This window comes from Haliotis cracherodii, unplaced genomic scaffold (assembly GCF_022045235.1).
Source record: "Haliotis cracherodii isolate W230 unplaced genomic scaffold, xgHalCrac1.p SCAF_22, whole genome shotgun sequence".
NCBI classification, from domain to species: domain Eukaryota; kingdom Metazoa; phylum Mollusca; class Gastropoda; order Lepetellida; family Haliotidae; genus Haliotis; species Haliotis cracherodii.
The window spans coordinates 1,458,692-1,482,457 of record NW_027266278.1 but is presented as its reverse complement, the minus strand read 5'-3'; the positions used below and the strand labels follow the sequence as shown (position 1 = coordinate 1,482,457).

The 23,766-nt window shown below is 42.5% G+C and overlaps 2 protein-coding genes across 2 annotated transcripts; both read right to left on the bottom strand.

Moving 5' to 3' along the window:
• Positions 1 to 1,468: 1,468 nt before the first annotated feature.
• LOC139471425 (carbohydrate sulfotransferase 10-like) lies at positions 1,469 to 14,251 on the bottom strand. Its single transcript, XM_071253789.1, has 4 exons — positions 14,010 to 14,251; positions 12,838 to 12,948; positions 5,260 to 5,297; positions 1,469 to 2,578 (listed from the first exon to the last, which is right to left on the bottom strand). Exons 1-4 carry the CDS (start codon positions 14,017 to 14,019, stop codon positions 1,469 to 1,471), a joined length of 1,269 nt encoding a protein of 422 aa, XP_071109890.1. The 5' UTR covers positions 14,020 to 14,251.
• A 3,927-nt stretch (positions 14,252 to 18,178) lies between these two features.
• On the bottom strand, positions 18,179 to 21,963 carry LOC139471359 (carbohydrate sulfotransferase 11-like). The gene is made up of 4 exons (XM_071253679.1): positions 21,923 to 21,963; positions 21,171 to 21,268; positions 19,906 to 19,961; positions 18,179 to 19,450 (listed from the first exon to the last, which is right to left on the bottom strand). Exons 1-4 carry the CDS (start codon positions 21,952 to 21,954, stop codon positions 18,284 to 18,286), a joined length of 1,353 nt encoding a protein of 450 aa, XP_071109780.1. The 5' UTR covers positions 21,955 to 21,963; the 3' UTR covers positions 18,179 to 18,283.
• Positions 21,964 to 23,766: the final 1,803 nt, after the last annotated feature.

Genomic DNA, 23,766 nt, shown 5'->3' with positions numbered 1-23,766 from the left:
GTTGGAGAAGTATCCCTCGGGGTATTAACTAGTCACGTGACTTCATTGACTCCTAAACCACTTGCAGCTGTTGCTCTGTAGCGGGATGCAAGATATTTTTTCCGGCTCAGAAATCCACGTGAGCCTGTTTTCTTCGTGGTGGGATATAAGGGAGTGTATAAACATGATGGCAGTTGACAGGTATTGTGAATGTTGATAAAGGAGTACTAATTCTGAATAGTATTAATTTGTAATGACTTACTATGTTTAACTGAAAACTACTTTCAGACATTTTGCTTGAGTTTGTTGTTGTTGTTGTTGTTTAACGTCTCACTCAGCAATATTCCAGCTATATGACGGCGGTCTGTAAATAATCGAGTCTGGACCAGACAATCCAGTGATTGGTGTCATGAGCATCGATCCACGCAATTGGGATACGATGACATGCATCAAATCAAGTCAGCGAGCCTGACCACCCGATCCTATTAGTCGCCTCTTACGACAAGCATAGTCGCCTCTCACGGCAAGCATGCATGGGTTGCTGACGACCTTATTTAACCCGGATCTTCACGATGTTGTTTGAGTGAAGAACACGAGGCCGAAACTACACTATATGGAAGTCAATAGGGTTTTCAGATTTGGATCTGTAAGAAAAAACAAGAATACAGCATTTGGCTTTTGATGTGATCTGACAATTTTCACTCTTGTCAAAACCAATAGAGTCAGCTGTGGAGATTCCGGGTTACAAAGAGACTGAATGGATCGGTTGGTAGGGCTTGGTGACTTGGTTTATTGGGTTTATTGGGTGCCTGGCTTAATCGTGACTCAGGGCCGGTGGGGTGGCCTCGTGGTTACAGTGTCGTTCGCAAGGCCCGGGTTTGATTCCCAACATGGATACAATGTGTGAAGCCTATATCTGGTGTCCCCCGTCGTGAAATTAGCGGAATATTGATCAATGCGGGGTGCAACCCAACTCACTCACTAATCGTGAATCGATTATAAAGATGCCACCTAGGAGTACTGAGTAATGAGGGTGCCAAACTACCCCCCCCCCCCCCCCTTCCTGATTCCCGAGTACCATCTAATTTTTCACTCCGAGTCTCACTGCTTAACCATGAACCCTAGTACTTCTTAATATCTCTAAAGCAGAAAGAAAAAGATGCGATATAGGGTGAAATTACTGAATGAATATCGAAAACAACATAATACATAAGGAATTAATTACCAATATCATTATTTTTATAAAAAGTTGAATCTGCATTCCAAAAGTCATTTTTTTATTTGCGTCCCACGTGCAACGCTGCCGAGTCCCGAATAAACCCTAAATAGACCCCCGAATCCCACGTACCCAAAGCGGCTTGGCAATTTAACTCGTTCCAGATGTTTTAGTTTTGCAAGGTATTGGGAGTTGCTTAAGTTCAAACCACAATATTAATAAAATCTGTCAATTATACGTTTAACACAAATACATAATTTTAAAAACAAAATTTTAATCAAGTTTAAAGTATTTAAAATCCGCTTCCTTTACGCCGTAAACATCCATGTCACGACTATATCCGAAAAGTAAAAAGTCATTTTCAAACATTGCCTTCAGCTGTTCTAAATCACCAGGGTCAAGGTCGCTAAAAGCTTCTATCAGAGCCTCTTTTCTATTGGTTGACTTCCAACTTCCGCTTCCGGAACGATTCCATGCTGCGACTGCCATCTTGTGAAATTCGTTAAACGTAACTGAATTCGATTGGTCCTTCTTCACAGGAAACGTTTCTGATTTATGCAAAATACCTCGCATCTGCCACCGTCGCCAGAGTCGAAGTAGAGCTTCATGAAATGTCATGCATTTGAGTATCCTTTCTTTTCTCATTCCGAAAACATTATACGTGTTTCGTTCCAGCTGCTGAAGATCTGTCCCGGTTTCGATTCCAGACAGGTTGACCTGTTCCTTTAGTTGGGAGACGGCGTTAACAATACGGACCACGTCTTCTCGGAACGTCTCGACGTGGCCGATAAAATCGTAGCGCGTATCACAAAACGAACAGTGCTTACTTACTGGCACAAAATGACTGTCAAATTTCACTCCTTTGCTGTCCATAATGATCAGGTAACGAACAAGTTCCGGAAATGTGACGTCATGGCCACATCTTAGACTGTCTGCAGATGGATTTTGTCGGACTGTTTGCACAATGTTTTTTCCAACCAAATTCCAATAAAATGGGTTTGGTCCGAACAGTTTGTCGACGTATGCTGATAAAAGTCTGGAAAAGGGGTTCCTGACAAACACTATCTTGTTCGTGGTTGTATACTGTGCTATCTGGTTGCTCGGTAGGCTTGAGAGATAGGTCAGCCAGTTTTTGTCAAACGCGGAATGGAAACTGTCCGTTTTTCCTGCTAAAACGCTCAGAACCGATCGCCAAAACATAGAACCAACTTTCGGAATTTCACATAATGAAATGTTGCTCTTTATATTTACGATCATTTGTTCAGTGTAGTTTAAAAATGGTTGCAGTCCAGGCCGGAGGTTGATGCGGAGTCTGCAGGCGCGTTCAAGACGCTGACGCCGTTCCTCGAACCGTTGTGCAGGAGACGGATGATCGTGATTGGTCTGGAATATATAAGCATCATGGCACTGAATGGTTCCGTGTCTAAATCGTATCCCATGGAACGTAACCATGCGATGTTGCACCTTAACATCTCCGTTATGTGTTGTTTAACGCCGCACTCAGCAATCTTCCAGCTATATGACGGCGGTCTGTAAAAAATCAAATCTGGACCAGACAACCCAGTGATTGATATCATGAGCATCGACCCACGCAATTGGGATGCGATGACATGCATCAACCAAGTCAGCGAGCCTGACCACCCGATTCCGTTAGTCGCCTCTTACGACAAGCATAGTCGCCTTTTACGGCATGCATGGGTCGTTGAAGAACTATTCTACCACGGATCTTCACGGGTCTGCACCATAACAACTTTTATATTATTATAACACTTTCTTAGTAAAGTAGAGGGCACGGGTGGCCCAGTCGTCTAAGGCGCCGCGATTCACTGTGCAGAATTGCGTCCCTTGGGCACGCCAGAAACCTATGATTGTGTTTCTAGGTTTGTCAGCTCCATACCCGTGCTCTTGGGTTTCACCGAAGTGGTAAACGTCTGAGACCTGCATCACTTCGGGCTTTTCTCCCACATTAAGCTGACACGCCGTGATATGACTGGAATACTGTTAAAAGCGGCGTTAAACCCAACTCACTCACTCACTCTTAGTAAAGTACAGACTCTAATACTGTTTTTGGGGTTCTCTATCAGTGTGGGTTGAAATCCCGGATGGGACCCAACCTAAAAGGAAAGTGTTTATCCTAAATATAAGATTTGTTACATTTGACCACTTTCTAAATGGCATTGTGTTGACATAACATGGTCAGCCAAAATGATCAGGGTGAATTTCATATGAACACATTTGATGAATTTCATACCGATTTCGTAAATCCATGATTATGTGACACTAATCCTTATAATGTCCTGCTTTGCCGTAAGTAAGTGAGTGAGCGAGTGAGCGAGTGAGTGGGTGAGTGGGTGAGTGGGTGGATGGGCTTTTTGGAGAGTGAGTGAGTGATTGAGTGAGTTTAACGCCGCTTTCAAGAGTATTAGGGCGTGTCAGCTCGGAATGATGCAGGTGAAACCCACAAGCAGGTGATGCAGCGATTCGAACCAACGATCTGAAGTATCTGTCAGTCCTATTGGTCGCAGGTCTGCAATGCGAATTGCGGCGCCTTAGACACTTCGTCAGCAAACAAAAGTAATTACTATTCCGATCAGGACTGCCGTCGTAATAGTCCTGAAATTCTGTCGCTGTGACATGGACACGCTGAAATTACTAATTTGCCTACACAAATCAATCTACACTGGAGAACACTGTGTATGTCAAACTCTGTCATAAAGAAATAATTCTTCATTTTTTTAAAAATCAATTGAAAAGCATGAGGACAGAGGATTTAAATGACTGACACGTGGTCTGCTGACTGCTGAAGTGTCTAGACACACAGACGACACATACACGCTATACTCACCGCCAAAGGAAACGCGAATACCATACATGTTGGTTAATATATGAAGACTTACTCATATTCAAGAGATATTTGATTGGTTCGATGCACAAACGAACATGCTAGACGCATCACTTGTGACGTCATATATCCATGACTCGAGATGCACCATTTTTCTCGTGCAGGATTAGCATCTAAAGTTTGGAAATCACGTGCAGCATTTCGTGATAAGAATGAAGTCACACTGTGGTAACACTTGACTGATTGTTAGTTTTTTCATTATGTGGTACACATTGGAAACATCTCTTCTTAACGTACATTCTTCTCTATATGTTTCTGTGGTTCGCGTTTCTTTTGACGTTGAGTATATATCTCTTCAGTTGACGTTGAGATTAGTGTCTCTATTCTTTGTAGCATGGTGTTCCCTTTCACAACATGAGTTGGATTTTGTTTGTTTGTTTGTTGTTTTACGCCGCACTCAGCAATATTCCAGCTATATGACGGCGGTCTGTAAATAATAGAGTCTTGGAATGGACGCTGCGACCCAATGAGGATCAAGCTCAGTAATCAGCTATCCCATCTTTTCCATGGCTTATTACAAAATATACCACCTTTGTCCGCATTACACGTACTTTATACCCGGGCTTAAAACACATCTGTGACGTCATTGTATTGTTTAAACTATTTAATATTTTCATAATTTTGCATAATGCTTAAAAATCCTAAAGTAATATGCAATGTTCATATTCATAGTAATTAGATCAACCTTCAGGTAAACATATATATATCCTTGCTCTCGGCTCGATATTTCCTATAATCCCCGTCAGCATGTATATTTACAATGTGCAAGCGATTGATAAAATACTCGTCTGGGACCTCACGAAATTATGAAGAGCCGTGTACCATGCATTGTAAATATCAGCTCGCGACGATGCTTGGTGCACGTGAAACAGCTGCAGGAACATATTCCTCGTGCATCACGCAAGGGCGACCCACGCAGTATAAATATAGTCTAGAAAAAAGTTCTCGTTTATTTTTCAAATATTTTCCACAAGAAAAAATATTTTGTCAAAGTGTAAAAGTAGGGATGAGTTTTAAGTTGGGGAATATCCTTGTAACTCTCCATTCCTTCAAAATAATTGGTCTCTGCTCGATTATTTTAAGGAATGGGGAGTAACTCGGACATTCCCCTCGACTCAAATCATGGATGTAAAGTGCCGTGTGTAGATAAAGGTGAACTTACTCTTTTCAAAGGCTTCATTCCTTGTACATGAAGTGAATCTGAAAATATACGTAATCCAGGTACAACATACAAACTCAGGGACTTTATCTGAAATTACCATTAATGTGACCCCATGCGTGTTTGTCTACGCCACACTCAGCTGTTTGACGGTGGCTTGTTGATAATCGACCAGACAATCCAGTGACGAGCAACGTTCAATGATTCCGGAGCAATCAACCAACTGACCAAGTCTGACCCCCCTATTTAGCCGCCTGGTGTGACTAACGTAGGCTGTCTGGGGACTTGTTACCCGCAGTACCCGCGGGGTGTCACCATGTAATGCTGACACCAGCACATAGTGTCAGCATGTCAGTGGGTTGGGCTTAACGCCGCTTTGAATAGTAACGATACCATCACACCAAAGTAGTTCTATCCCGTTCTAAAAATAATACTAGAAAGGGCTGTGATTACAGTAGAACGCGTAGTTTGGCGTAAAATACGATGCTAGTTCGTTCATAAGCAGTCCTCAATACGTCTATCTCGTTCTTAGCCAGTCTGCAGTCCGTTTGTATCCAGTTCAGAATACGTCCAAGTCAGTTCTAACTAATTCTTCAGCCGACCAACTCGTTCGCAGTACGTCCTCATCTCGTCCCTAGTGCGTGTGTATTCGCGTCCTGGCCCGTCCGGGTGGGTCGGGTAGCCTAGTGGTTAAAGTGTTTGCTCGCCACACCGAAGACCCAGGTTCGATTCCCGACATGGGAACCATGTGTGAAGCCCATTTTTGGTGTCCCCCGCCGTGATATTGCTGGAATATTGCTAAAAACGGCGTAAAACTATACTTACTCACTCACTCATTCCTATGGCTATCGAGCGCGTTGTAGCCAGTCTTCAAGTTCAGGGCTCCGAGGTGTACACATCATGCCTCCAAAGAGAAGTCGATTCATAAAGACAGGTCGAGTCACTCCCTAACCCAACAGCTTCTTACTTGTCCCCTTCATTCTTCCACTACCATCACATTGTTCTCTTCTTCTGCTTCCGGGGGCACGGGTGGCCCAGTCGTCTTAGGCGCCGCGATTCGCTGTGCAGAGTTGCGTCCCTTGGGCACGCCAGAAACCTATGATTGTGGGTTCGAATCCCGGTTCGCCCCAATTATATTTCTAGGTTTGTCAGCACCATACCCGTGCTCGTGGGTTTCACCGAAGTGGTAAACGTCTGAGACCTGCATCACTTCGGGCTTTCCTCCCGGATTAAGCTGACACGCCGTGATATAACTGGAATACTGTTAAAAGCGGCGTTAAACCCAACTCACTCACTCTTCTGCTTCCAGCATAAATTGGATAAACCCAACATTCAACATGTTAATGTATGCAATGTTATTCATGGTCCTGGTCACGAATCTTGAAGATCTTCACGTCAGGAAACGATGTGCACTGCCCGAAATCTCAAGCCCATCTGTTGAACCTGAAACCCTAGCGGAATTTATACCCTAGCTTGTCCTATGGTACTTCAGACGGGGTGGTTGTAGTAAGAACTGCGTGAGAACCACATAAACATACTCAAAACTGGGAGAACGTAACGAGAACCTACTGGGAACTTTCAGAACCATGTAGAGACGTGTTTCCAACTGCTTCAGAACTTTATATTTGGTTCGAAAAGTATTTGCACGGAATAAAGACTGACTGAGAACGTAATGCGGTCAAATTGGGTCTGTCACCGAAAGGGATAAACAAACCCGGTCGGTGTGCACACGTACTGAAATTCATGTCCGACCACCTCGTAACACGTCCCTAGTAGGTTCGAAGTTCGGCAATTCCGTTCGTAATACGTCAATCCAACTAAATGCAGAACGGGATGGACGGGATAAAATTTTGAGCAGACTTAAAGTTCCAGAGCACCCTCCATGTCCGAGCCCGTCCATGAAGTTCGTAAAAAGACTGTCAATAGTTGCTACTACGTCCACTGCGTTCATACACAGTTGGAGCCCGTTCGACAACATTTTCACGAACGTATTGAGAACTAGTTTGGTGTGATGGGGGTATAACATATCACGGCGTGTCAGCTCCATGTTGGAAAAAAGTCAAAAGTCTAAGACGTTCATCAATTTGGTGAAACCCACAAGCGCGGGTATGGCGCTGATCAATCAAGGATCACAATCATGTGTTTGTTTGTTTGTTTGTTTGTTTGTTTGTTGTTTAACGTCGCACTCAGTAATACTCCAACCATATGACGGTGGTCTGTAAATAATCGAGTCTGGACCAGAAAATCTAGTGATTGACATCATGAGCATCGATCCACACAATTGGGATACGATGATATGCATCAACCAAGTCTGACCACCCGACTGTTGCCTCTTACAACAAGCATAGTCGCTTCTTGTAATAAAAAGGTAAATTGTAATACTTGCAGCAAATTGTAATAATGTTGACGTAAATTGTAATAACAACGTAAATTGTAATAAAATTTGACGTAAATTGTAATACGCAAATTGTAATATAAAATGACGTAAATTGTAATAATCTCAACTTGCTTTTAAGTGTAATAACTTTTTACGTAAATTGTAATAACCTTATAAGTTTAGTGTCAAAGGCGTTAAATGACTAGAACCTATCCTTGTCAGGGTTGGTACAGGGTTTATAGTACAATCGTCATTAAAGTATGGGTGTGGGGGAAGATTGAGGTCGTTATCGTACATTGTTGTATAATTATATGTATATATAAACGCATTGGAATTTCATTTCTATGGTTGTCAACTAACACAAGGCACAGATATTTATGATGATCTACATGAGTGGAAACAATTTTGGAAAATATATTAGCTACACAAAACCAGTCATCAAAATTTCTAAATTCCATCATGTTTCCATGAAAACAGCAAAAGAGAAAACTTTCAGAATCTTATAAAAGATATAAACAAAACCAATCATAGTGGTTAATGTAGCAAGTTTGCTGAAGCTAGGATACATAATATTGTAAACATGGAAATTTATGTTTCTCCATGATTCCAAGAAAACGGCAAAAATAAAAAAAAATCAGAATCTTTAAACTAGCAAAAGGCACAAGTACTCATTGTGCTAAATGTGTGTAGCAAGCTTGATGAAGCTAGGATGCACAGTTAAAAAGATATGGGCCGTACAAAACACCCACCCTAAAAGTTTAAGTTTCTTAATGTGTCCATGGAAACGGCAAAAATTAAAAAGTTCAGAATCTTCGAACGAGCAAAGGGCTCAAGTGCTCGTTGTGGTAAATGTGTGTAGCAAGTTTGGTGAGGCTAGGATGCCTGGTTAAAAAAGTTATGGGCCGTACAAAAGCTCGGCCGGAAGGAAGGACGGACGGAAGGACGGACGGAAGGAACGCTATATATCCCCGACTTACTTCGTAAACGGGGGCATAATAACTAATAAATGCAAACCATGTTAACTTATGCAATATTTGGAGCAATGTATGATTAACATATGGATCATTAATATAATATAAAATATTTCCTTTCATAGGAAGAAGTATATTTAATGAAATAAATGAATAAATGTAACTGTCTGGATTCCTTTCATATTGCATGAAGAACTAACAACAACTTACTGACAACTTTTGCTGCGATAATAACTCCTTGCCCCAACAACAAAAACAGAATCCATCATGATAACGGCACGAAATCATAATTCAAAGCATACACAAATAATATCCGGTATCTTTGGGCATGTCTTGTTGAGTTTCAAAGAGCATCAGAATGTATAATAAATTTGTCGCAATCAATTATTGCTGAAATATATCTGTTTTGATCAAAATTGAAAGGATGGAAAATCTATAATGAAAAGGGTTTTGTCACTAACGTAAATATTCTCTTTGACCTTTTATACGAAGAGTATTCCAAGATCATTAAACTCGGCAATCGTTGGTGGATTGCGCCAAGCAACCTTGATACCAAATTTGGTACCTCAGGTATTATGCGGTACATAATTCTCGAAACAGATAATTACGTTTTTCATAAGTTATCACTAATTTGTGATACACTCTCTAAAAAAAGAAACGCAACCCCAGTATGAAAATGTGAGAAAACCCCAGGAAGAAAAATATTGATTGTAAATACAATTTTTCTGATATGCACTGTTTATTAACGTAAGCGCCCAAACACACCAGTTTTCGTGCACAAGGGCATTTTATTGTTACTTCTATCATAAAGAGCAAACTGCCAAAAGCCTCATGCACGTGCAATTCAAGAGCAGTAGAAGTATGGGTTTATAAAAGCACGTGTTAATTAGCGATTCACTCTATCATTTTCCCCGAAAGACAAGGTCGAATTTGCCACGGTCGAAATATCGCCATTGCTCGTATTGAGGCCGGGCAAAGCTTTGGAAACGTTGCCCGGCACCTCAATGTTCATAAAACAACGATTTCCCGACTTTGGAGCCGATACACCCAGTCTCATGCAACTGAAGATCGCCCCAGAAGTGGTAGGCCAAGGGTTACCACACCACCTCAGGATCGATTCATCCGGGTCACCCACCTACGTAATCGGCTAGCCACATCCACCGTCACTGCAACACAGGTGCCAGGTTTGAGAAGAGTGTCCGCACAAACAATAAGAAACCGTCTACGAGAGGCCGGTCCACATGCAAGAAGACCACTTATTGGACCTGTTTTACGCCACCAACATCGACGCCAACGACTCGGGTGGTGCACCAACGTTCGGATATGGACCCTCAGAAACTGGAGGCGCGTCTGGTCTAGTGACGAATCACGTTTTCTCTTACAACGCCGTGACGGAAGACAGCGTGTCTATAGAAGAGGAAACGAACGTTTTGCCCCCGAACTGTGTTCGACAGGTCGACAGAATAGGAGGAGGGAGCGTCATGGTGTGGGGAGCCATGTCTTACAACCAAATATCAGACTTAGTGATCATTCGTGGCAGTTTGACAGCCCAGCGCTGTATCAATGATGCCTTACAGCCTCATCTTCTGCCGATTATCGACTAACAGAGAGAGCTCTATCAACACGACAACGCCCGGCCGCACACTGCTCATGCAACAGTGAAATTTTCTCCAGAATTCTAACGTCAACGTGTAACCATGGCCCTCCTGATCACCAGACATCAACCCAATCGAACATCTTTGGGATTATCTGGACCGACGAGTACGTGCACGTACATCGTCGCCGCAGACGTTGGATGCACTAGCCGTTGCACTGCAGGAGGAGTGGAGAGCAATCCCTCATGAAAGAATCCGGCGTCTAATCCGTTCTGTTCCTAGGAGGCGTAATGCTGTGATCGCAGCTCGTGGCGCTCATACGAGGTACAGAGAAAGGTGCCCCCTTGCGTCAAGTAAATCTTAGTCAGAGAACTGTCGAAGTCTGGACTTAAACTTGCATAACTGTACTTCCCCCATGCCAAATTGCATATTGTTGTCTTCAATAATAAATGTGTTATAATAACTTGAATATTGAGGTAAACATCTTGAAAATATAGGGGTTGCGTTTCTTTTTTGAGAGAGTGTATATACGGACAAAAACACACACACATACATACATACAAACACATACACACATAGGTATGTATGTATGTGTGTGTTTGTGTGTGTTTATGTATGTATGTATGCATGCATGCATGCGTGTGTGTGTGTGTGTGTGTGTGTGTGTGTGTGTGTGTGTGTGTGTGTGTGTGCCAGTAAATACAACCTCTATATGTATTGGTATCAGATCTATGACTGCACTTCTACATATAGTTCCGAGTGAAAGATGAGTGACACTACTTTGTGAGAGGTCCCACAAAAATGCTGATATGAGCAATTAAAGGTTATACAAAATGTAACAAATGAACAAAGTAAGATATTTTAAAAGATAAAATAGAAACACAAACCTGTAGATATACGAATTAGAATGAAGCAAATACATTAGATAAACGTATCTTCTACGCAGATAAAAGTATGTCCAACGAAGACATAAGTTTATTCTTCGTAGATAATACGTTTTTCATTTTTTATCACTAATTTGAGACGGACAAAAATCCCCTGAAAGCATAACCTCCTCTGGGGGTTTAAGGGGATTAAAGCAATTCCAACAAACAACAAGCACTGTAATAAAATTACAACATACGTTGTTAAAATTCTGATGAAAAGACTAGTAACTATCTAAGAAACCAAATCATACTGTTGCTGCGATACTTGGGCCTCATCAGCATAGACACACAAACATACACAAACACACACATACTTTCACACTCATACACACACACACACACACACGACCACCCACCCACCCACCCACACCAACACGTGTTGCACACACTACATACCCATACAAAAACAACCCCACACAAACACTATGACGTAGATGGTAGTATTTTCTACGTAGATGATAGCATGCCACAAACATCACATCACTTCCAATAAATGTTTTTCACGATGTTGACACCACCCTTCAATGACGATTGTACGATAAAGCCTATACCAACCATCCCTAACTAAACAGTTTTGTACGTTTGTCGTCATACACAGTATTTCTCGAATTGTACATGTGAAACGCAAGCTCAACTGACAAAGATCATTTCTAGTCAATTGGAAACGGTTGTAAGGTTATTACAATTTACGTAAGAATTTATTACATTTTACCGCAAGTAGAGATTATTACAATTAACGTCAATTTTTATTACAATTTGCGTATTACAATTTACGTCAAATATTATTACAATTTACGTTGTTATTACAATTTACGTCAAAACTATTACAAATTGCTGCACGTATTACAATTTAACTTTTTATTACAATTTACGTCGTAACATCGCCTTTTAGAGTGAGTGAGTGAGTGAGTTAGGTTTAACGCCCCTTTTAACAGTATTACAGTTATAACACGTTGCGTCAGCTTAATGTGGATGGAAAGCCCGAAGTGATGCAGGTCTGACGTTTACCACTTCGGTGAAACCCACGAGCATGGGTATGGTGCTGACAAACCTAGAAACATAATCGGGGCGAACCGGGATTCGAGACCACAATCATAGGTTTCTGGCGTGCCTAAGGGGCGCAACTCTGCACAGCGAATCGTGGCGCCTTAGACGACTGGGTCACCCGTGCCCCCTAGTTGCCTTTTAGAGCAAGCATGGGTTGTTGAAGGTCTAATCTAACCCGGGTCTTCACGGGTAGGATCAAAATCGGGGCGAATCGGGATTCGAACCCACGATTCAAGATTCCCTAAGGGGGCTGTATGGAAGGCTTGTCTGGAGGTTTTAGCACGTAACTGCATTGGAAGTATGAATATCGACGAATAGGTTCCCTGTTTCAAGGGGGGGGGGGGGGTAGAGGGGTTCACATATAGGTCGAATATAATGGATCGGGTGGTCAGGCTCGTTGATGGTTCATTGTATGTATTTGTGGAAATCGATGCTCATGATGTCAATCACTTGTTGTCTGGTCAAGATTATTTACAAACCGCCGTTATATGGCAGGAATACTGCTGAGTGCGGCGTAAAACAACAAGCAAGGCTCCCAGGTATTTCTATTAACACTCTATGGTGTAAACCTCAGTCAGTTCATTAGTGAGATTGGACGGACAACTATGACAGAACGCAAATTTCTGATACGGCGTTAAGCAGCATTCACTCACTCACCCACTCACCTGTATTCTCCTGGGGATACATGACGGTGATGAAGATGATTACAGCCACAGCCAGGACGACAGCCCGTCGGAGGCGTCTGAAGGCACGCGGCCGGGCGCACAACCATCGGACTAGGAGCACAAACGTGGTAATTAGGGAGCGGACACAAGCCACATATGCGAGAAGGCGAAATCGCGTGAACGAGAGATGTTGGCCAAAAGGAGAAAGTGACCCTTACAGTATTCCATAGTTACATAAATTCCGGTTGGCGAGAAAAGGTCCCCAGCACCGCATGCTTATCGTAGGAGTCGACTGATGATGTGATCAAAGTGTATCCCATCGTACCCAGACGCGGATTATTGCAGCCACTGGCGTGCTTTGACGAGTCAATGAGTGAGTATAGTTTTACGCCGCTTTTAGCAATATTTCAGCAATATCACGGCGGGGGACACCAGAAATGGGCTTCACAAATTGTACCCATGTGGGGAATCGAACCCGGTTCTTCGGCGTGACGAGGGAACGCCTTAACCACTAGGCTACCCGACCACCCCCGTGCCTTGAAGAACATATGGTGGCGGGGACATTGCTGTAATAAATCTGCCGACGGCGTGAGACAACATTTACCCACCTCATAGATAAGTGAGTAAGTATTGTTTACGCCGCGGATCATGGTGCATGTACACCAGAAATCGAACCCAGACTGCTGCATGACAAGCCAACGCTTTACCCACCATGCTCTCCCACCGTCGCCTTCATGTAGCTGGATTTGACGGAATCATGTTACACTGGCGTTAACAATAGCGTCAAAGTGATCATCCTAATTCATCAATACACTGAATGCCCGCCTGTCTGTACAGCTCTTCCGTTTCAACCAGCCTCTCGCACAGCCTGTACCTTTGTACCACCGATCATAGAGGTACATGGTGTATAATTACAATCAAACGGATCTCGCGCGTTTGAAAACACCAGTCAGCGTTATTTATATGACCAAATAACTAACAAATTAATACTAAATCCTACACAAGACACTCTAAGGTGACGTCTTCACAAGTCCGAATACTTTTCATGCAACAGCGAATGTACTGTGTACATGAATTAGAATATGTCATCACTGGTACTACGTATCGACAATTGTCAAAATAACTGCTCAGAAAGTTATTAAAGAAAAAGGTAAAAAATACACATTTCTTACCCAAAACCATGTTTACGACATCAAGGAAACGAAGGTGCCTGATCCAAGATGGCGACGGCAATTAAATATGTTTGTCAATACCCGAGTCGATAGCCTCGTATACACGTATGCGCTCGTACACTGTGATGTGGACTGAAGACTCGACCGTATGAGCCGTTACCTGCGATATTACACAAATACCTGAGTTATAACAGGTCTCGACTGTTATGCAACTAGGCGACATTAAAATTTTCGACTTCACGTCCAAGTAACTATTTCTGTTGTTGACACATGAAATCTACAAAAGCCAAGAGCAAGTTTACGACATGTCGATAGTCGACACAGCTGGCTGCAGGATGATTGGTGAGGCGGGTTTGATTGTTCGACTCTCCGTCTCTCGTGCACGCATGCAAGCTAACGGTACAGCTGATTATAGGTTTGGTATTGTTCTTCAATACATCGCAGTTATTTATTTGTCTGTGGGCTATATCCATTGTATATAGACCACAGGTGTATGATTTGGTTGGTTTGTTGTTTGTTGTTTGCCGCCTCAGCAATATTGCAGCTATATGACGGCGGTCTGTAAATACTCGAGTCTGGACCAGACAATCCAGTGATCCACGCAACTTGGATCGATGACATGCATCAACCAAGTCAGCGGGCCTGACCACCCAATGCTGTTAGTAGGCTCTTAGGACAATCATATTCACCATTTACGGCAAGCAACCTTTTCCGAACCGACCAGTCCTTGTTTTAGCCCCTTAATGCCGAGCGCCAGACAGGGTAACAACAAGTACTATCTTTTAACGTCTTTTAGTATGACTTGGCCGGGGGTCGAACCCCAGACCTTCCGCTCTCCGGGCGGACGCTCTACCACAAGACCACGGAGGCGGCCTCCCAGTGAAAGAGGGTGAGCGTTTTTGTAGCGCAAGTCCACCACGGCACACACGCTCGTGTTGTGATTATTTACAACATTAGGCAGTGAGTGAGTAAGTGAGTATGGCTTTACGCCACTTTTAGCAATATTCCAGCAATATCACGGCGGGGGACACCAGAAATGGGCTTCACACATTGTACCTATGTCGGGAATCGAACCCGGGGATTCGGCGTGACGAGCTAACGCTTTAACCACCAGGCTACCCGACCGGCTACCCCATTAGGCACTGAGAGACAGTCTGATCAGGTTGGGTGACTCGGTTGATTGTGTGGCATCGTAAGATCGTTGCTCGCAATATCAATCATTGGATTGTGTCACCGTTAACGAATATACCCATGTCACGGTCTAGTGACCTCTCTGCTCCCCGGCTTTATTTCCGACACCGGCTGTCGTCATTTAACAGTGTCATTACATTCTGTGTTAGAGGGAATTCGTGGCCCGACTATTTCATTCTCTTGTGATTTAATGGTACTCTCGTGCCATGTATTGGCTCGATGTATGTTATCCCGTGGTCTAGTGGTAGAGCGTCCGCCCGGAGAGCAGAACGTCCGGGGTTCGATCCCCGGCCGCGTCATACCAAAAGACTTTGAAAGATGGTACTTGTTGTTACCCTGTCAGGCACTCGGCATTCAGGGGTTAAAACAAGGATTGGTCGGCTCGGAGTCAGTATTCTGTATGAGTGGGGTATTAATGTTAAACTGCGACATGGTATCTCAGTGGACAATGAATCGACACACGCATGCAAGCCGCTTTATAAGTGCAATAATCTTGGACGCAATGTTAAACCCAATTTCACCTCGACACCTTGTATTGAAAATGTTTTCAAGCACTAGTGGAAATTATATGGGCACTCAAATATTTCTCATGTATTTATGATCATATTTGCCTCACGAATAATTGTACACAGCTTGTTGTAATTCTTTAATGATAGTGTTGGAGAGCTTATGTTCACTTCATTTAGATACTCACATCTTCAGTATGGATGTAGTAGTTTGTTTTATTATCCGTGTTAACCCCATGTCTAGGAACACACGTTGGCTAAGCGCCTCAGACTATTGTATTCCCCAGAGATTGTTACCCCCCCCCCCCTCCACCCACACACGTTGCAATAAACGTGAAGCCACGTTAAAGTTAAAATGTACACTGGAAAATCGTTTCCATTTACTGTGCGAAAGACATGCAAAAAGAGTGGTTTCACAGTAAATTATTAAAATAATGTAGTTAAAAAAGCTGCAATATCAAATTACACGTACATGCACAAATAAAATGTCCAAGTAAAATGGTTTACCACAGCAACCATATTTAAAATCGTTCTTGAATTATTTTTAGATACGTTACTGCCATCTAACTCCAGATAAACTCTGTATTTGTGTAAAATATGCACAATAAATTCCCACACCCAAATCAATATTGAGTTGTTTGCGTACAAAAATGGCTGCCAAGTCGGCCATATTTGAAATCTGTTCTTACGATGAAAAACGCGTCATGTGATAACACCTACATATGAACCTTCTGTAGATGTGAGGTGAGTTTGAATATCTGTGCATTACCAGTGGGACATTAAGCATGAACGGGAATACTCTTTATTTCTTCATATATTCTATAATTACATTGCATATGAAACAATAACACTAATATACGTGTAATATCAGAACGTAATAAATACAGTCAAACATCAGTCTATGTATCTGCCCCACGCATATTGGCAGGCCTTCACAGATCTGCACCTTGACATACGCATACTGTCATGCATTCACAGCTTTGTACCGTGACAAGGGCATATGTGCATACATTCACACCTTTGCACCTTGACATACGCATATTGGCAGGCCTTCACAGCTTTGCACCTTGACATACGCATATTGTCATGTATTCACATCTTTGCACCTTTACATACGCATATTGTCTTGTATTCACAGCTTTGCACCTTGACATACGCATATTGTCATGTATTCACAGCTTTGCACCTTGACATACGCATATTGGAATGCATTCACATCTTTGCAACTTGACATACGCATTTGTGCATGTATTCACAGCTTTGCACCTTGACATACGGATATTGATAAGTTTTCACGGGTTTGCACCTTGACATACGCATATTGTCATGCATTCACATCTTTGCACCTTGACCTAAGTATATTGGCATGCATTCACAACTATGCACATTGACATACGCATATTGGCATTCATTCACAGTTTTGCACCTTGACATATACATATTGTCATGTATTCACATCTTTGGACCTTGACATACGCATGTTGGCATGCATTCACAGCTTTGCACATTGATTTTCGCATATTGACATGCATTCACATCTTTGCACCTTGACATACGCATATTTGCATGCATTCACAGTTTTGCACATTGACATACGCATATTGTCATGCATTCACAGCTCTGCACCTTGACATACGCATGTTGGCATGCATTCACAACTATGCACATTGACATACGCATATTGGCATGCATTCATAGTTTTGCACATTGACATACACATATTGTCATGCATTCACAGCTTTGCACCTTGACATACGCATGTTGGCATGCATTCACAGTTTTGCACCTTGACATACGCATATGTGCATGCATTCACAGTTTTGCACATTGACATACGCATATTGTCATGCATTCACAGCTCTGCACCTTGACATACGCATATTGTCATGCATTCACAGCTCTGCACCTTGACATACGCATGTTGGCATGCATTCACAACTATGCACATTGACATACGCATATTGGCATGCATTCATAGTTTTGCACATTGACATACACATATTGTCATGCATTCACAGCTTTGCACCTTGACATACGCATGTTGGCATGCATTCACAGTTTTGCACCTTGACATACGCATATGTGCATGTATTCACAGCTTTGCACATTGACTTTCGCATATTGGCATGCATTCACAGTTTTGCACATTGACATACGCATATTGTCATGCATTCACAGCTTTGCACCTTGACATACGCGTGTTGGCATGCATTCACAGCTTTGCACATTGACTTTCGCATATTGGTATGCATTCACAGCTTTGCACCTTGACATACATATATTGTCATGCATTCACAGTTTTGCACATTGACATACGCATATTGTCATGCATTCACAGCTTTGCATCTAGGCATAGGCGTATTGGCATGCATTTACAGTTTTGCACCTAGACATGCGCACATTGGCATGCATTCACAGTTTTGCACCTTGACATAAGCATATTGGCATGCATTCACAGTTTTGCACCTTGACATACGCATATTGAAATACTGGCATCCTACGCATATTGAAATACTGGCATCCAGACAATTGTTTACACATACAACCCTCGCCTTCAGAGCAGCCGCATATCCGGATTCATGATTTTTTTTCAAAAATACCTCTCACATCAAAGAATCTAAAATCAGGCTCTGATTGGTCAAAACTACCAAATACACTTTCAGGCATAGCTTCGTATCCAAACATTTCAAACTGAGGCTCAAACATACTTTTAAGTTTCAATTTCGTTTGAAGAGTCAAAGTGCTGTAGGCCTCTCGTAGCGCCGCTTTCTTTGCCTTTGCCAACGTCTTGGGATCTGACGACGCCCGCGCCATGACAGCATATGCATGAAGCCGTTCCGAGGTCATGTCCCTATCGTCATCACGGAACGGAAACTCAAACTTGGTTTCAAGAAACCCTCTGATCTTCCATCGTCTCCAAGTCAGCTTTAGGGCCTCTCGTAACGAGACCCCACAGCCTAAGATACCCTTTAATCTACTTGTAAAAATATTGTAAGAATTTCTGTACATCATTTCCTCGATGCCATGGAATCCCTCTTTCCGGATGACGTCACTTGTTCGGTTGTGTTTCAGCGCTCCGATCCGTTTACTCACGAACATCATATCCTCAAGAAACGTTTCCATTTTCCCAATGTAATCATACTTCATGCGACAAAACGCACATCTATGGTGGATGGGTTTGAAATGATTGTTAATGCTCTGTTTACTTTCATATTGATATAAAATATACTCCACAAATTCAGCGAAAGTTGCATCTATCCCGCACTGAATATTCGGTCGTTTCTGCCCTTTGAACCGGATATCCTGTATGATATGTCTACCCATGATGCGCATATAGTCCGGATTGGTCGAGAAGATCTTATCAACGTATCCAGATAGGAGTCTTGAGTATGGGTTTCTGACAAACGTTATTTTCAAAGTTGCGCCATATTCTTCCTCCGACAGTTTCCACGTTTCGACACTTGGCTGGGTATTACCTACTGTTGATTGTTCAAATGCATTGAAATAGCGACCCCAAAACATGGAGCCCACCTTTTCAACAAAACACATTGTTACATTATGTTGAATGTAGGTCTTCCGTCCATCGTGTTTGACGTTTGTTGGCATGGCAACACCACGAAGGAGAGACCCTGCCTTTGCGCATGCCCTGTCATATATCTTCCTTCTGCCGGCAAACCGTCGTTCCAGAGTGTTCATCACTTCTGGTTCCAAGCCGCTCTGGTTGTAATGGACAGCTTCATGGTCCTGCAAGTACCAAATGGTTACAGAAAGGATTTCTTTTCAAAATTGGTTGAATTCAGGACTACAGTCAATCACAACTAACCAGAAAATGTTATTCTACCATTCTTCAGAAAAGTATATAGTGAGTGAGTATTGTTTTACGCCCCTTTTGGCAATATTCCCATGTGAGGAATCGAACCCGGGTCTTCGTGTAACGGGCGAACGCGTTAACCACTAGATTAACTGGGGCCATCGATGGGTCGGGATATTCTCACTTTTCGTGAATACCTGGTATTTTTTCAAAACAATTCGTAACCACATGCTTTTGATTTTGTCGGAATCGTACAATGGACTCTGCTTTTAGCAGAGATTACTTTTGATTATGGAAAGGGCTTTTTGTGCATTTATCTACACGAGAATGGACATCTCCCTCATCAGGCTCCCTGATCAGGGAACTGAGTATGTGTGAGTAAATGTACCTTTAGTAATTGACGGATGTCCCTGTGAATAACATGGGCCCACCGGGCCTGGTAATCTGAAGATGAAAACAAAATAGAAGTAAAAATATATTGTTAAAAACAAACATTATTTTCGGGACCAACTCATGCCAATCCGGTTACGGAAAGATTCGAGTGGTGATTGGTTGGTTCCACTATGATTGGTCAGTTCCGGTATGATAGGTCAGTTACAGAATGATTGGTCAGTTACAATATGATTGGTCAGTTCAGGTATGGATGGTCAGTCCAGTATGGATGGTCAGTCCAGTATGATTGGTCAGTTCCAGTATGATTGGTCAGTTCCGGTATGATTGGTCAGTTCCGGTATGATCGGTGAGTACCATTATGATTGGTCAGTTCAAGTATGGATGTTCAGTTCCAGTATGATTGGTCAGTCCCAGTATGATTGGTCGGTTCCGGTATGATTGGTCAGTTCCGGTATGATTGGTCAGTTCCGGTATGATTGGTCAGTACCAGTATGATTGGTCAGTCCCAGTATGATTGGTCAGTTCCGGTATGATTGGTCAGTCCCAGTATGATTGGTCAGTTGCAGTATGATTGGTCGGTTACAGTATGATTGGTCAGTTCCGGTATGGATGGTCAGTTACAGTATGATTGGTCGGTTACAGTATGATTGGTCAGTTGCAGTATGATTGGTCCGTTACAGTATGATTGGTCGGTTACAGTATGATTGGTCAGTTACAGTATGGTTGGTCAGTTCCGGTATGATTGGTCGGTTACAGTATGATTGGTCGGTTACAGTATGATTGATCAGTTACAGTATGATTGGTCGGTTACAGTATGATTGGTTAGTTCCGGTATGATTGGCCAGTTACAGTATGGGTTCGTCACGAGTGGAATGATCCCGGTAGAGCTCGATTTAAACTGAAAAGGAGCCTCGGTGAAATTGGTGATTCAGACCTGCTTCGTTTAGGGATTTGCACAACAGAAAGGCTTGGCCAGAAGGGACATTGTTCAGGGACTGTAAGACCAACACTCTTTTCTATACCTTCTTGTCGTTTCTGCCTTTGGATATTTTAAAGGGGTTCCGGTTTACTAAGTGTAACAATATAACAAAACTGCATCTTACTCATTTTGTGATGAGTCAACACAATTAACACGGCTAATGCAAACTCGCTGATTAATATCTAGCACTTGTGACTAATTGATGCAAAAAAAATGCACCCATCCCTTTTTTTCCAAAAGGCTCTGTCCGCGCTTGTATGAGGTTTAAGGTTACTTCTTACTTGTTGTCATGGCGACGTAGACTACAGTCATGGAGGAGATGAAGCAGAGGAAGATGATGAGTTGGGAAAGACGCTGTAACCTTCGACCTCGTCTCATTCTGTGGGGACATCATAGGGCAACAATATATGAGTTATATTTCCAGCTATTGAAGGCGATCTGTAAATAATCGAGTCTGGACCAGACAATCCAGTGATTGACATGAAGAGCATCGATCTACGCAATTGGGATACGATGACATGCATCAACCAAGTCAGCGAGCCTGACCAGCCGATCGGGTGGTCAGGCTCGCTGACATGGTTGATGCATGTCATCGTATCCCAATTGCGTCAATCACTTGATTGTCTGGTCCAGATTCGATTATTTACATACCGACGTCACATAGCTGGAATATTGCTGAGTGCAGCGTTAATACAACAAACAAACAAATAAATCTGACGGGTCGACCAGTAGAGAACAGTTGATTATAAACAATGAAGGCATGATGAAATACCCCCGCCGTCTCCTGGACCGGAGAGTGATATACACATGGCTGTGTTCGAGGCGTTCTTAACAGAAACATGGATTCACAATGATCAAACAAAAACATAATGATCAAACCACCAAATTTCACAGTTGTCATTAGTTCCTGTACAGCCTGTTTATACCTACATTCATATGATGCAAACCCCCATACAGCTGATGAACAGATGCTTGCTGATGAAGAGATGCTTGCTTGATTTGACGTTTCTCTAACACACCCATTCTTACTTACCTGGAGTGAACAGGACACCCTAGTGTAGACATGAAGTTGGCCATCCGGGGCCTCAGGCTGGGGATCAATGACCTGAAGCTGTTGCCGACTAAAGCTGATATCGAATCCTGGTACACATGCCCTATTAGGTGCCTTTTTGACGTGTGGCTGGTGATTTATTAACCGAATCAGCTAGAAGGACAAAGCTGTTTCATTAGTTGTCACCTAATTTAGTTTGTGGATTTCTTGTAAAAATATCTTGTGGATCATATTTCTGCGCTTTCTTAACATAATGACCGGTGGCATGAAATATGAAAAAAGAAACAGAAATAAAAGAAGATTGTTTTGTTCATTTGTTTGAATGACGAGTCAAAGAGTTACTTCCCTTCCGTGTGGACCGCTTATAATATCTACACTGAAATGGTTAGCTGTAACGATTCGAGAAATGCATTTCTTAAATAAATATTTTCAATATTAATGTTGTGAAAATGGGGATCGACGGATGTTAAAAGAAAGTTATACATTACTGTTTTTGCAAAATTGTCAGATCTGTTATCAAGAGGTTTGATCGCATACCTGCATGTATATCAGATGGGTTCGTGTCACAACGTCCAGTAGAATGATCCATAGTATCGATACAACGATACAACGTACACAAGGAACCAGCTGTGACAGAGTTGTCGTCAGTCTTCATGGCGTCGTTAGTGTAGTTCACAGCTGATCGATCTCCCCCGATGAAAGCTAAGCGGCTATAAACATGCTAGAGCCATCTGTTAGCGGCGTGTTTATATCATGTCCATTTCACGACTGCTTGCCTGAGTGAGTGAGTGAGTGAGTGAGTGAGTTGGGTTTAACGACGCTTTTAACAGTATTCCCGTTATATCGCGGCGTGTCAGCTTAATCCGGGAGGAAGGCCCGAAGTGATTCAGGTCTTAGACGTTTACCACATCGGTGAAACCCACGAGCACGGGTATGGTGCTGACAAACCTAGAAACATAATCGGGTCGAACTGCCTGATCGAATGGTATAGTGACATTGTAATGATCATTTGTGATCGGCAATTGATATTTTTAATTGTTGGCTGGAAGGTCGGATGAGGTTAGGTGAACTGGAGTTTAACGCGCGACACGTTTATTCTCTCTCTCTCTCTCTCTCTCTCTCTCTCTCTGTGTGTGTGTGTGTGTGTGTGTGTGTGTGTGTGTGTGTGTATGTGTGTCCATTAACGTGACATAAACAGAGGTATTATATTGTGTACTCGTACCTTTTTCACTGTGCCATTATCGGAATCAGGATTAAACGGCACCTCTTCAAATATGTATTTTAGAGGCATGAAATACACTATGGAAAAAAGAAGGGGGTATTTTGTTTCGAGGTGAAATTTCAGGAAAATGTACCAATATCTGGCAATGGGTTTGATTGATTATTAGAAAGTTTTATAGGTGTTCGGGCAACTAGGCCCATTTACACTTTGCCCATAATAAAGGTTTCCTCAGTACCTAGATAGTTCATAGTCTAGTAAGACTGCCACACGCTTTAAGATCACCACACACTACTTTGAGATTGTCTGACATATTCAATAGAGAACTGAAGACATCATAGGTAGCAAGAGCATTATTATAGACATGAAGAATGGAGACTGATCTTTTATCCTTCAAATGTATATTGACTTCAGTCCCTTCTCATTGGGATGGTGGAACCTTATTTCACTAAATGACAGTGAGTGAGTTTAGCACTACCTCCTCTACAACCAAACTGACGATCTATACATAACCGTCCCAACGGAATTGCTGTTTGGGATGCAAGAACGTCTCCTGAAGATATAGCATCTGGCATTGGGTCAAGACTGTTGATTTAAGCCTTAAATC

What these genes read in the sequence shown, in the direction of transcription:
- LOC139471425 (XM_071253789.1), bottom strand. An exon ending in GTATCCCCAGGAGAATACAG is followed by an intron (nt 5,298 to 12,837) that starts GTGAGTGGGTGA and finishes GTATATTTTCAG; the next exon opens with ATTCACTTCATGTACAAGGA. An exon ending in GAATGAAGCCTTTGAAAAGA is followed by an intron (nt 2,579 to 5,259) that starts GTAAGTTCACCT and finishes TATATATTCCAG; the next exon opens with ACCAATCACGATCATCCGTC.
- LOC139471359 (XM_071253679.1), bottom strand. Translation starts at nt 21,954, where the DNA reads ATGTCTACACTAGGGTGTCCTGTTCACTCCAG. An exon ending in GGGTGTCCTGTTCACTCCAG is followed by an intron (nt 21,269 to 21,922) that starts GTAAGTAAGAAT and finishes ATGTCCCCACAG; the next exon opens with AATGAGACGAGGTCGAAGGT. An exon ending in ACATCCGTCAATTACTAAAG is followed by an intron (nt 19,451 to 19,905) that starts GTACATTTACTC and finishes TGGTACTTGCAG; the next exon opens with GACCATGAAGCTGTCCATTA.